Source organism: Anopheles gambiae, chromosome 2, assembly GCF_943734735.2.
Source record: "Anopheles gambiae chromosome 2, idAnoGambNW_F1_1, whole genome shotgun sequence".
Lineage (NCBI taxonomy): Eukaryota > Metazoa > Arthropoda > Insecta > Diptera > Culicidae > Anopheles > Anopheles gambiae.
The window spans coordinates 115,409,475-115,422,400 of record NC_064601.1 but is presented as its reverse complement, the minus strand read 5'-3'; the positions used below and the strand labels follow the sequence as shown (position 1 = coordinate 115,422,400).

Genomic DNA, 12,926 nt, shown 5'->3' with positions numbered 1-12,926 from the left:
GTTCGTTGCTTCCAATTGAGTGGTCCAACATCCGAATGCTCACTCTGTGTACCGATAAGCACTGTGATAAAAAAGTGATCCATCAATTTACATTTCGCGTGTCACAAAACGAACGAACACTCGCGGGGGTTTCCCCAGTGTGTAACACCTTACTATTAATTTAATAAACCACATAACCTCACGCGAGTGAAATCGCACTGAATTGTTTGGCGGACAATCGAATTCGCCTCCGTTTTGTGATGTGTTTTTGGGGTGCAACAGTTGCAGCGCGGTTTAACTTATACTTTTTTGCGCCCACATCAAACACCGGTTTGGCAGTTTGGCTGTTGTGATTTCCTCTTACGTGAAAACGAAAGTAAATAAGTAATAATTTGTGATGTGTGACGATCAGAGGCAGGCTTAGTTGTAGTTGCAGTACTATGGCTCCGTGACTACTTCCTCCAGTGAAAACTGTTATTTCTTTGCAACATCGAGTGTAACGACCATAAGAGAAGAAAAAAAACAGAAAAAGTATTTGTTATAAAGTACAAAAGTTCTCCCTTTTAAACCCACCATTGCGCCATCTAGCGGGAACGAAGGAAAAGCTTCAATGTAGGATAATTGAATCACATAATTGAGCGTTGAACACACTAAGTGAGCCAGCCACACTGGGTGATATAACCGTTAAAATATTTTGTACCATAATTTACATGCATCATTAGCTTTCCTGTGTCGCCGCCGCCACTGCACAGTGTGAGGAAGACGAAGGGGAGAACCTTAGCAAATGGTCGGCGCTCTTGCAGCAGCCGCGTCGGAAAAGGAAACGACCCCGTAACATGGGGAATGTTACTGATGGTGTGTGGTGGTGCTGTGGCCTTATTATTAAACGATATTTTAGGTGAACTACATGGACGGTGGTTTCCCTTCTCGAAACACCATAACTGGGTCGGTCCCCATTCCGTGGCGCATTTTTGAGATCTAATTCTTGAAGGGCCGGAAACTGAGCCGAAATGAAGTAGTGTTGGACCAAGTTTGAATAGACATTTCGTTATTCTTTTTAGCTGAAAATACACAACTGTGTTAAAAAACACGAACACATGTATTTGAACAACATTTTGGACGTTTGCTTTGCAATGTGGCTTAATTAGCACTTCCTCTTTTCTTCTCTTGAAGGTCGCCAAGATTAGCCACAACAACGGCGACACAGCGCGCTGCTTTGCGGTTGTGGCAATTAACGTCAGGAGTTAAGCAAACGGGTTTACGTTTTATTTACTCGTTGACTTGCTGCTGGTCGGAGTAAGCAAGCAGCTTTAATTAGAGGTGCTTGGCATGTTGGAGCTATTTTAAACCGCTGTCGAAGTCGTCCAGTCGTCCAGTCCTGCCAAACATTCTTCCCAATCCCGGCTCCCCAATCACAACACGGTGGGGGCTGGTTGGCATTTTGACCCCCTCGCAAACCGGATATGTTGGGTCATGTTTATACCAAATTGCAGTCCCAGCACAAGCAGTACTTCCTGCTTTTTTAGCTATTCACCACCACCACCACCACCACCACTACCACTCCCGGTTCCTTCCCCAAAACGTGTGAACATCACACATGAACGCAAGGAGAGATAGTTAATGCTTAGTGAATGTAATGTGGCGAAAGCAATGACTTTCGGCGTTTGTAATGTGCTATAGAGGAGACATTTTGGGGCGTAGGAAATTCAACTACTCGCTGGATTAATTCAATTCCCAACCATTGGATGCTTGTGACTTTGAAGATTTGAAGCTTCAACCACGCACAGCTTGAATTTGGGAAGTACACACGTCTGGAAACGCAATCGTTAAGCGTCGTCGACTCCTGTAACCACCGGTCGTTGTACAGTGTGTGTGTGGATTCAAGGCAAACACGAAAAACTTGTTCTGCATCTGCTCTGTCCCCCTGTCGGGTAATAAGAAGTGTACAAAACGAATACCGATTTGCTACAACTTTGTGTACTGTTGCTACGTCTCATCGGCTCTCGATTGACGGGCTGAGCCTTATACAACGGGGCACGGCATTCGATTTCGATGAAGCGGCAATGCTCATGCCCGTCTTGGGCTTGAAATAGCGACTGACATCTTAATGGAAAGGTCAAACGTCTCTACAGGAAGATAGGCAGGCAGGCAGGCAGGCAGTGAGGCAGACGCTGTGAAGAGATTACATTAACTCGACAGAACAAAGCCGTTCTTGTGTTGTTGAGGTTTTTGATTCCGGCTGGGCCAAAGTTCCTCATGATTTCCTGAACCGAACTCCTCTTCCAAAAACAGAGGTTTTGGCATGGGCTTGGGAAGGCTCCATTAGATGCCCGAAGCATGGCGGCTTCATCGTTTATTGTACTTTATGATGTCCAATTGACAATGGGGATGCATTGTGATGTAAGGCGTCTCTGCAGTACCAAGACTCGATCATGCGTGTCTGTAATGCGCGCAGAAAGCGTAAGAAAGGGGAAACAACCAATGCAACCGAAAGATCGAAAGTGCATCCAAGCAGGCAGGCGAAAGCATTCCAATCTGCGGGGCTTTCGGGTACGCCACCACCACCCAGCAGCGCAGTGGTGTTGCGTCGTCAGGGATCGTTGGTCCAATCGTTTGAGCGTTGCAGAGGCCATAGAAGCCACGCATGACTGGCGATGATGCACCACTCCCCGATAATGGACGAGGGTTGACCCTTGGCATAGAGTTTGTTGATTACTTTATGCCCTCTTCCTAAGAGCATTTGTGTGCCCGAGCTCCACAGCACCATCTAAAAACGAACGACTGTTTGTCATCCACCTCGCAGGGTTTGGTGTAAAGACAAGCGACTTAAGCTCCAATAAAAGCGAAAACAGCGCTTGAATGAGTCATCTTGTGTGGCTATATAGATCAGGTTTCCTTTAACGGATCATCCATGGTAAGGCTGTGTGTGTTTGTGTGTACTTGAGCTCCAATTTTTATGCGGGTTTTGTTGCCTGCAAACTACTCTAGACCAAACACCTCGCGCCCTCCGTAGCTGGGCTACCACTGTGCGCGTTTTTGCGTACGAGCTGGTTCTGTTTGTCGTCTTGGAACCGGTTTCTTGACAGTGCCGCGGCAAAATTGCCGACTCGTTCGACTGAGATGTACTCAGGCCCTAGCCTTCGGGCGAGAAAAAGAACATCCAACTTTAACCGCGTAAACACACTCACACTGACAACTTTGCCTCTTCCATGGTCACCGTCATCAGCATCAGCAGCGGCGGTGTAAGTTTGGCTGAGACTTCGACACGCATTGTCACGACCTTTAGGATATCAGCTCACCGTTATGCAATCATTCGTCATCCGATCCATTCTCTTCGTAGGCAAATGTAACACGGAACGGAAGCGCGCCATCTGGTGCGGGCGCCATGAATCGATGTGTGCCTCATCCTCCACCGTAGGCCTTTCGCGCGGGGTAATGATATACCATAACCCGCGCATTCTGATGATGATACCCTTTTCCTACGCGCTTCAAGGTTAATCGCGATCGAATGGAGACACGCGGGCTGTGTGCCATTAAAAACCCGCACGAAGCGGCCAGGTTTTGGTTGTTGTTTTTGATTTTATTATAATTGACGACTACTTCCAGCACCCTGTTCCCGAGGTGTGTTTGTGAATTTGTCACAATGGATGGTCTCCATGGGTGCTGTTGGGAGGGTGCGTGAACACGAACGGTGCTGGCTGGATTATGCACATCCACAGCCCATTCCGTTGCCAAATCTTGACATTATTGGCGAAGATAAAGTTGGCTATTGTCTTTTGGCGGCTACTGGAATTATAAAACGATAAACTAGAAGATCTTGTACCGTGGAGCTTCCCACCGAAAGTAAGATGTCAAGTAAGATGCGTTGATCTCTGGGGCGTCTGGGAAAGGAAGTAGAATCATAAACAGACTCTGAAGGTTGCTCGTTTAGACATTCCGATTGCTCCACGTTCTAACGAGCTCAGGAACTGGAGGATCATCTACAACCAAGGACATCTTCACGATTAGCTTTTGCGTGAGGAAGGAACACCGAACCTTGCTGAAAGATCTCAACAACATTTTGAAAGTTTCTCACCCTCGAAACACAAAATTATCAATCATTGGAATCATTTCCTTCGGGTTCGTGGTTTTTGATGCCAATTTTCCAAAATTTTAATCTTCCAAACATTTTCAATCGATCAACAATGGTGCTTGCTGCTGTGGGGATTTGCCCGGGCCCGCCAATTAGCACTTAAATTAAAAATGATTATGTTCGCTTTTGTTTCGCTCTTTCGAACCGTTATTCATGCTCCCCCTGCTCCTCCCCTCCCAAGGTTATGATAACAGCTTTTCCAATTTTCCACTTTTCCCGCCACGCACAAATTCAATAAGTGTTTTATCGATTTGTTCAATAATTCATCAATTTGTGCGAGGGGAAATCTGGAACGCACACTACTGCATCCACTCGCACAAAGAGGAGAGGATGTGTGTTTATGTAATGATTGAAGTTACCTGTACGATCGTGCGCTATTGGTGTGATTTAAAAGAAGAAAAAAGGCTCCACTGAACGATTCATTAGGTCCAATTTTGAACGCGCTTGCTTTTGCCCCAATCGGTTCTAATTGTGGTTGATGATCGTAATGGGGTCTACACACGGCGATGCACCGTTGCCCCCGTAATGCATTTCTCTCCCTTCGTGGCACCATGCCGCCGCCGCCCCATTGTCTGTTGAGGGGTACTGCTCTTTAACATTTGTTTTGGACTATTTTCTATTCGCCCAAACAAACTCCACGGCAGATGCATCATGTAACCCCTTAAATTGACCACTTTAGAGCGCAGGTTAGACACACCGTGGTCGAAGGGACCACACACACACAAGCAAGCGGTGGTAAGACAAAACCAATCATGTTTCGGGATGCCCGATTGCGTGTGCATTTCAATGGTTCACAAGACAGTGGAATGTGTTTTTTTTATGTGTTGTATCGTTGACGCACTTGTTGTGTACAGTTGCTGGTGGCAGTTTTTACCCACGACACGCCACACGAAGACGACACACAAGCGGTGTTGGGACAAACTCCGGCGGCGGCCCGTTTTGCCGACGTAATTTGCTCGCTTTCTTCGCTAATCTAAAGCCACCCAGCCATTCCCAACCCTCATCCTTCCCTCAGTGTTATGCAAGCGACCAGTCAATCGCTGGTGAAGACGAATCACATTCACAGCTATGTTTTCGATTGACGAAACCACCCGCGTACGATTCGCGTGCGTGCGTGTGCAAGGGAGGTGGGAGGATCGGTCCAATAGACGGCCTTAAACTGTTCTGTTTGCTTCTAGGCGTAGTGCAGGCGTTAGACACTTTGGTTGGAAAGTGCTCATAATAGCGTTTACAATGCTCTAGCGAGTAACGAGGTCTGTGTGAGGTGTGCAGCAAGTGTGCATTCCGTGGTCTGGTGCACCCAACTGCACTCTCGTGTGTGTGAGTGTGTGTAGATCGGTCGCGGTTATTACACCGATCAACCGCCGCCAACGTAACAATGCAAAACCCTCCATAGAGAGAGAGAGGGCAGGAGCTCCGACTGTTGTTATGTTACTAGCTGTGCGGCCCTTTACATCTAATCTTTTTCTCTATCTCTCCCTCTCTGTTTTGATTGCAATGAACAAAAGATAAAACTAAGCAAACGCACACACATATGCACCACCTGCATTTGCCGCAAATGGCATGGTGAGATCACCTGCGATCCAGTGCTTGTGGCTATGCAAATGCTATTTCCCCCGCGCGATAACTGTTGACCTTCCGTTGTGTTTGCGCATACTTTCCGGCGCTACACACCAGAGGGCGTGTGCCGGTTCGGAATAGTAACCTCCCCCGAACTGTCATCCCACTGTCAACGTGCGTTGATAGTCGTCAGACCGTTTGTTGCGTTGCGAAAAGCGCTCGTACCTTTGTCCATACCCAGAAGACCGTACAATATGGAATAAAGAGTGTCCATTAGTCGGGGATGGGGTGCTTTTCAAACACTAAAAATCCGATCGTTGATGATGATAAGAGTGTGCTTAGTGGTCCAGTGATGATCGTGCTCGTTTTTATCACAGATCCGTTCCAGATCGCAGGCGTTGGTGGAATGCTCTAGAATAAAAAGCAATCCAAGCTTCCAAGCAATGTGGGTTTATGTGTAATTTTGTTGTCGTGTTTTCCGCCAGGATTGCAAATTCTCCTCCATAAAGATCACTGATTTCGCTATCTAAGTGCTAGATTTTTCACTTTCTCCTGTTTATTATTTGCAATGTACTCGAACAAATACGGGTCACTCTTTCCCCCCCCCCTTGAAAGACAGTTTTGCTTTCAATGTAGCCCTCCTTTTACATCAGGCATAAGGCGCAAAAAGTCACACTTTTATGGCGACCATTCAATGTTAAACAGACCGCTCTAACATCATAAAAAGATTTCGGATGCTCCAGAATGCAGCCAAACAACGCGAATGTACGCGCTAAATCTTGATCGTCAGTGGAACACAGCTATTACTAAATGAGCTTATAAGGTTCCACTGTTGGAACTGTTCCCCACCTCACCTGAAAAGAAGAGATGCAATCTTTACCCCCCCCCCCCCCACTCCCCACCCCCCGTAGCTTCTTCGTTTGAATAATAATTAAAAAACTTAATTAAGAAACCTTCGCCACCGCCAGCAGGGCACGAAAAACCAACACCTTTTTTGTAATGGCGCGCCGTATGCCTGCCGGATTGTGTGTATGGCCGACGACGGTAGCCGGCGGTTAATCGAAAATTCAAATCCGCCTAAAATTGCTACCATTTTTTTGTTTACGTCGGTTGGTGGATTTTTGGTAGCTTGGCGCTTGCGCAGTAGCTTGGGTTTTGCTTTCAAACGCCGTGCTTGTTTGTAACTGGAGCTTACCGCGTGCGCAAAAGCAAAAGCGCTGCTCGAATAGTGGTTGGCGTGTTCCCCTTCTTCCGCCAAAGTGTGGCGGTGACGTGCAGTGGCGGTTTAAAGCTTCTTCCACCACCACCACCACCAACTCCTGCTGACCTTCGGGCGGTGTCAAAATAGAAAACTGTTTTCGTAATTGACGAATTCAATGCAAACCACCACCGCCATGATGAGACCTCCCGCCCCCCTCGTCGCTACCGGGTGTCTAGCAGTGCTGGGCAATAGTGCCCTGACGAATAAAGATTCGGGCTGAAGATGGTTAATGGTGTGAACGAAATTAATAAATAGAAATACACATCTGTGAGTTCGCGCGCGCCACGTCACAATCGCTTTATGTCGGTGTAAAAGTTATTCTTTGGGGTTTTTTTTCTGCTAAAATGGTAAATTTACAGGCGGAAATATAAAACCAGTGCGCACACCGTTCCGATAGTAAACGCTTGGGAGAGATCATCACATTGGTTTGCTGGGACCACAAAACGATCATTCCGGTCAGTTAGCCTGCGCTTGTTGTCGACATGCCGGGCTCTCCCAGCGCACACAGGTGGAAACTTTGCAATCACACCGAACAGAAAAAAAACAATCCCATCCCGTGATCATCGAGCTCTCTCGTAGCCCTGCATCCTCCACCAACAACCCCCGCATTGATCATTAATGCTGGGAGGGAAGGTTTTTTTACGGACAGAACCGTGTAATAACCGAATGATTGCCTTTAAATTGAAGTCACGTCAGACTGTGTTTTGTAGTTGTTTGTTTCCGGTAGCTCCGCAAAAATGGCCTTTTTCCGCCGGGCGAATGTCGAAAAGCGAAAGAGTGAGTGCGCGAGAGAGGCTTTGCGATTATGCAAGCGCGCCCTGACAATCAACCGAAGCGACGAAAAGCAGCAACAGCATCAGCAAAAAAAAAGTGTATGATACAATCTCCTGATACAACAAGCTGTGATTTGTTTTTCTCTCCCATCAAACGCTCGAAAATTGACAGTCAGTGTTGTGTGGGAGCTGGGCAGGGGGGAAAGGTAGAGTAATTTAAATAGTATCAGCTTTGCTTCTTTTACTGATTGCTCCAGGTCCGCGAACGATCGATGCGATGAAGTCAGTAGTTGTGTGTTGCAAATCCCTAGTCATTTGGGTGCTTTGGTGTTGTCCGTTTGTGTTTGATCACTGAGATCGGTTAATCTCTTGCCCCATTAAATAAAGCTCAATTTTTGGTTTACAAGCATTTTTATTGTATCCCCCCCAAACATCTCAAAGGATGAAAACCGAGCATTTCGGAAACCAAAACCATAACATTATGGTGTGTAATAAAATTATCCGGATCTCACTTTATGACCGATCGGACGTGATCGCTAAATTATTGTACTCCCTTCAAATTTTGGCGTGTGTGTGTGTGTGTGTGCATTTCAGGGTGAAAGTCTTTATGACACTCCGTGTATTTCTTTCGGGCTCCCCTCAAAAAGAGAGCTACTTCAGCTCCGCGAATGATACGGTCGTGGGTGCGTACAAATTAGCTGCGCAAAGGGCCCCCCGGGCTAATGACGCGTTTGCATTTCAATCACTCTCACTGTACCATTCGACAACACTGCAATCGTTCCGGCAAAAGAAGACAAAAATGGTGTGCAATTAGGGTGATATCGTGTACAGTGTATCACACGCTTAAGAGAGAGGTTACACTTGTTCCCGTAGGTCGTACAAGAAACTCTGGTAAAGCCCCGTGACGCTTTTAGGTTAAGTTGTTAAGTTGCGGGCGTTGTGTGGATGTTTGTGAGACTTTTAATCGATATCGAACCAGATCAAAGTTGAACTGGATGTGATCAACCAGAGGCAGAGTGAGTGTAGTACTTTCGCCCGGAGGAAAAAAGGTTACCCAGTCAGTCCAGCGGTTGACACAGTGTGTGCCGTGCGGAAGTGAATCGAATCGAATCGATTTCCTGCAACTCTCCCACACAACAACAGCGGAACTTTGTCTTGATTGGACTTTTAATGAGAATTTCTAGTTCAATTTCTTGTGTGCGTTCAATGTTTGTTACAAGATATGTAATCTTCACGTTCTAGATTGAGAGGAGAGCGTTAAGCTTCCGTTCCGTTTTCTAAAAGACACCTGTGAGTGAGTGAGAAAAGTGAGTGAGTGATCGTTGCGGGTGCATCCGGTTCACGATGCATGATACCCAATGCCACCACCGTCAGCCACTCAGCAACAGGAATGGAAACCCTGCGCAAGAATGGCGCTAGGGTACGTCCACTCCTCCGTACCGCTGCCGTCGTCATCATCATCATCATCATCACCCAGTGCCGTCGGTACAGTGCCCCGCAAGCGACGACCTCGTGCCGTTGGGGAAGTGTTCGTTTCCTCTACATCCACGGTGTATCTGTACGATCCGAATGATCCACTTGCGAAACAGTCGTCGGGAGACGGGGAATCCGTTTCACCCTCAAACAATACCACTACCTCCCCAAGGCACGACAATGCGCAGCTGTGCCCAGTGTACGAAAACTTTGCGACCGAAACGGGACAGCGGAGTTTTCGAGCAGTTTCTCGCAGTGCCGTACCGGTTCTGCCCCTGACAGTGGTGCGTGTTCGACAGCCGGAACGTTGTGTGGTCAACGGCGAGCCTCCAAAACCGCCGGAAGTACCGCCGCGAAGGAAACATGCAGCGGCACGGGCCGCTGTGGTGAAGCCAGATGCCGAGGAGTCGAGGAGTGAGGAAAGCGATCGTTTTGAATCGCAATCCGTGTCCACGTTTCTTGGTGAGTGTGTATTTCTAATGTTTTGGTAAAACAATTCCCCAATGTTTGTTGTAACACAAGCAAACAAACAAGCAAACAAACAGCAACGACAGCCACTGATAAGAGAGAGCGTTCTTCTGTAATTAGTTGTTTGACATTGAGATTTGCCCTGAGAAGCTCTCGGCGCTACTTGAGGCTCTCGATGAGTCTCACTACGTTCTCAGTGTTTAGTGTCATCTCCTTAACAAAAGCAGCGTGTCGTGATCTGCATCATGTGGTGGAAGTGGCCTCTTCTCGTTTTTCTCTGTGCCTCCATCGCGCTCTGTACCGATTGTCCCAATCGTGCCAGCAATGGATACTGTGTGGTGGAAAACGTTACCGAACCCTACAACCCAGCGATCTTTCCACCGGACGAACGTTTGGTGTGGATTCGCAACAGCACCATCCCGGTGTTTAATCGATCCCTCTTTACGCCACTCGCCCACGTTGAAAACCTCATGATCCATCGGCTGCAGATAGAGCAGCTCGATCTGGCCGGTTGTGATAAGCTCGACATCCTGTTCGCTTCCTACAACGCGATCGATCGTGTCAGTGCGGACGAAGGTTTGCCGCTACGGCAGCTGCACCTTTACCAGAACCGTCTCACCGACGTGAGTGCACTGCGAGCACTCACCGAAATCGAGCAGCTTTATCTGCACGAGAATCTGCTCGAATCGTTACGCTTCGATACGTTCGCACCGATGCGGCACCTCAAGATACTCACCCTGCAGCGCAATCGGTTGCGCACGATCGCGACAGGGACGGGTAACAAGCCGCTCGTGATGCCACGACTCGAACAACTCTTTCTGCAGTTCAATCAGTTGCCCCATCTCGATACCGGACTGTGGCGTATGGAGCGGCTCCGTGTGCTCGACGTTAGTCACAATCAGCTCGCTTACCTGTTGACGTTTCTGGAGGAGCTACCGGCATTGCGTACGCTCGGGCTGCATCACAACCCCTGGCACTGTGGGTGGTTGTTTGGGATGCTGGAACGGTTGGGTGCACGCGAGCTGGACACGGACGCCGATGGGTTGATTGGAATCGATGAGGAAGCGTCCTGTCCGGGGCTACGGTTGGAGGATCGGCTGTGCTGTAGCGAGAATGCGACCAGCCCCGATCCGGTGCTGCTTCTGGTCAGCCGTACCGGGATCGTCGATGAACTGCAGCAGCAGGTTCGTGGTGCAAAGCGACGTGTCGAAACGCTCGAAGAGGCACAGCGCAAGCAGAGCCACCAATTCGGTGAGCTGGCCGGACGTTTGGCTGCAATAGAGCGTCTCTGCACGGAATGATCGAACGATACTCCATGAAGATTACAATTATAATTTAGGAAGTAAAATAAAGAGAACAACTATTTGAACAAGTTAAGAACGCTTTTAATGCAGTGTTGTAACTCGTCTTCTTCCATTACTCATCAAGCTTCTGATTCATCCATGGCGACGCATCTGATAGGAATAGGCACCGAATCGAGATGCTCGAACGCGATCGTACATCTCTTCCGAGTTGCGTGGAATCACCTCCTCGATTACTCGGTACGCATCATCAACCCGTGCCGTCAGATCTCCAGCTCGTCGGTGCAGCGAATTCTCCAGCTGCTGGGCCTCGGCTAGCTGATCCTCTAGATGGTCGATCCGCTCCCCGTACCGCCGTATGCGCTTATCGCGCTCACTCGTCTCGTACACGTAGTTCTGCACCTTGCGCCGAAGCGACTCGATGCTTGTCTTGATGCGCTCAATGCTATCGCCAATCGTTTGCTGACGTACGGCGTCTAGCGTGGGCTTAGGGCGCACTGCACGCTCACGCAGCTCGTCGATCGATTGCCCCAGCTCGATCACGGCACGCTCGATACGCTCCTCGAGCCGCTCGAGCTGAGCTGTCTCCGTGTCCAGTGCGTGCCTTAACCGTACCAGTTCGCGCTTGATCTCGTCCTGATCCTGTGCCACCGAGCCCATCAGCTTCGCGCGCAGATCGTGCCCACGTTCGGTGATGAGGTTCAAATCTGCATCCTCCACCTGATCGTACGAGTACTGTACCAGCTCGTACCGTCGGCGAAGCTCGTTCAGCTGCTCCCAACGGCTACCGAATGGGTCCTTGTCGTTGAGCTCCTGGTCCAGTGCCCGCTCGTAGCAACAGATCCCGTTGAGCGATTTCATCTGCTCCCGATCGCACCGGGCAGCTGGGTCCTGATCTTTCACAGCAATGCCACGCTTACGCAGCATCAACTGTGCCTCACTCAACCACGAACATTGCCAATCGTTCCCGGCGTAGGAAACTTCCAGCAGTGCACCGAACTGACCAAGCTGGTGCGCCTCGTCAAGCAGCAGGTAGAGATCATTGTTCGACAGATCGAGCGATACGAGCGATGGCATCTCCCAGCCACTGATGTTCACCGTTATCAGTCGATTGGAAGCCAACGAGAGGTGCTTAAGCTTCAGCAGCTGCACGCCCTGATGAATGGATCGGGCTGGGGCGCGTGTAGTAGACTCCACGACGATCAATCCGTTGCGGGCAAGAGACAGACTCTGTAGCTGTCCCAGTCCCGTGAACGAGTCGAGTGCTACCTCCTCCAACCGGTTGCCTTCCAGCGAGAGATACTTTAGCTCGTTGAACGATTTTCCAAACAATGGTACGCTGCTTAGCTCGTTGTCATCCAGCCGCAACGATCGTAGCCGATGTTCAACTCCAATGGATGCAAAATCTAGCGCGCGAATGGAGTTGTTACGGGCGGACAGTTGCTCCAGATTGCCCCAAATGTACATCTTCCGAATGCCCATTGCGTCCACGGTGAGGTCCTGCACCTGCGGGAATTGACGTGCAAGCTGTCGCGTAAAGTCCGGTATAAAACCGTCCACCATCGTCAGCGCTACGTAATGCATATCGATCGAGAAGCTAGCATCCTCGATATTTGCCACCGTGCCCAGGATGACGTCGCGCACTAGACAGGTTGCCTTAATGACAGGCGTATCGGGAACACCGCATTGATACGTTACCAGTGCGTAAGATGCCGGTGCGCACGTAGAAAGCAACATGAGCGCTAAAATCCTGAAAAGAGAAGCAGTTGCGTGAGAATGTAAATCACCGTCAGAAGCGATCTTAGACCTCATCCACTACTTACCGTGTGATCGTCATCGTCTTTCTTTCGCTTATACTCCTCGATACGATCCGAACCGATCTGTCTAACCGTTAAACTCATACTAAAAGTATGAACCTGTACGATCCTACACCACACACCATCTGATAATGCAACTATGATCGAGATCAAAGATCGAAT

General features: G+C 48.9%; 3 protein-coding genes across 8 annotated transcripts in view; 2 read left to right on the top strand and 1 right to left on the bottom strand.

The window, feature by feature from the left end:
* LOC1269761 (uncharacterized) overlaps nt 1–12,926 on the top strand; it is a 62,396-nt gene that overhangs the window by 39,673 nt on the left and 9,797 nt on the right. Inside the window, exon 2 of one of the 6 annotated variants that reach the window (XM_061651488.1) lies at nt 8,948–9,640. The exons of 4 other annotated variants lie outside the window; for them this stretch is intronic. In XM_061651488.1, the coding sequence (XP_061507472.1) occupies nt 9,064–9,640 (577 nt within the window). In that variant the 5' untranslated portion in view covers nt 8,948–9,063. Of the gene's footprint in view, nt 1–8,938; nt 9,641–12,926 lie in introns of those variants that run through there. One more of the 6 variants, XM_061651489.1, reaches the window with a different exon arrangement.
* On the top strand, nt 9,892–11,020 carry LOC1269758 (reticulon-4 receptor-like 2). The gene has a single exon (XM_308407.5). The coding sequence runs from the start codon at nt 9,892–9,894 to the stop codon at nt 10,945–10,947; it is 1,056 nt and encodes a 351-aa protein (XP_308407.5). The 3' UTR covers nt 10,948–11,020.
* On the bottom strand, nt 11,010–12,926 carry LOC5666886 (uncharacterized). Its single transcript, XM_001687870.2, has 2 exons — nt 12,771–12,926; nt 11,010–12,697 (listed from the first exon to the last, which is right to left on the bottom strand). The coding sequence occupies exons 1-2, from the start codon at nt 12,782–12,784 to the stop codon at nt 11,083–11,085; spliced, it is 1,629 nt and encodes a 542-aa protein (XP_001687922.2). The 5' UTR covers nt 12,785–12,926; the 3' UTR covers nt 11,010–11,082.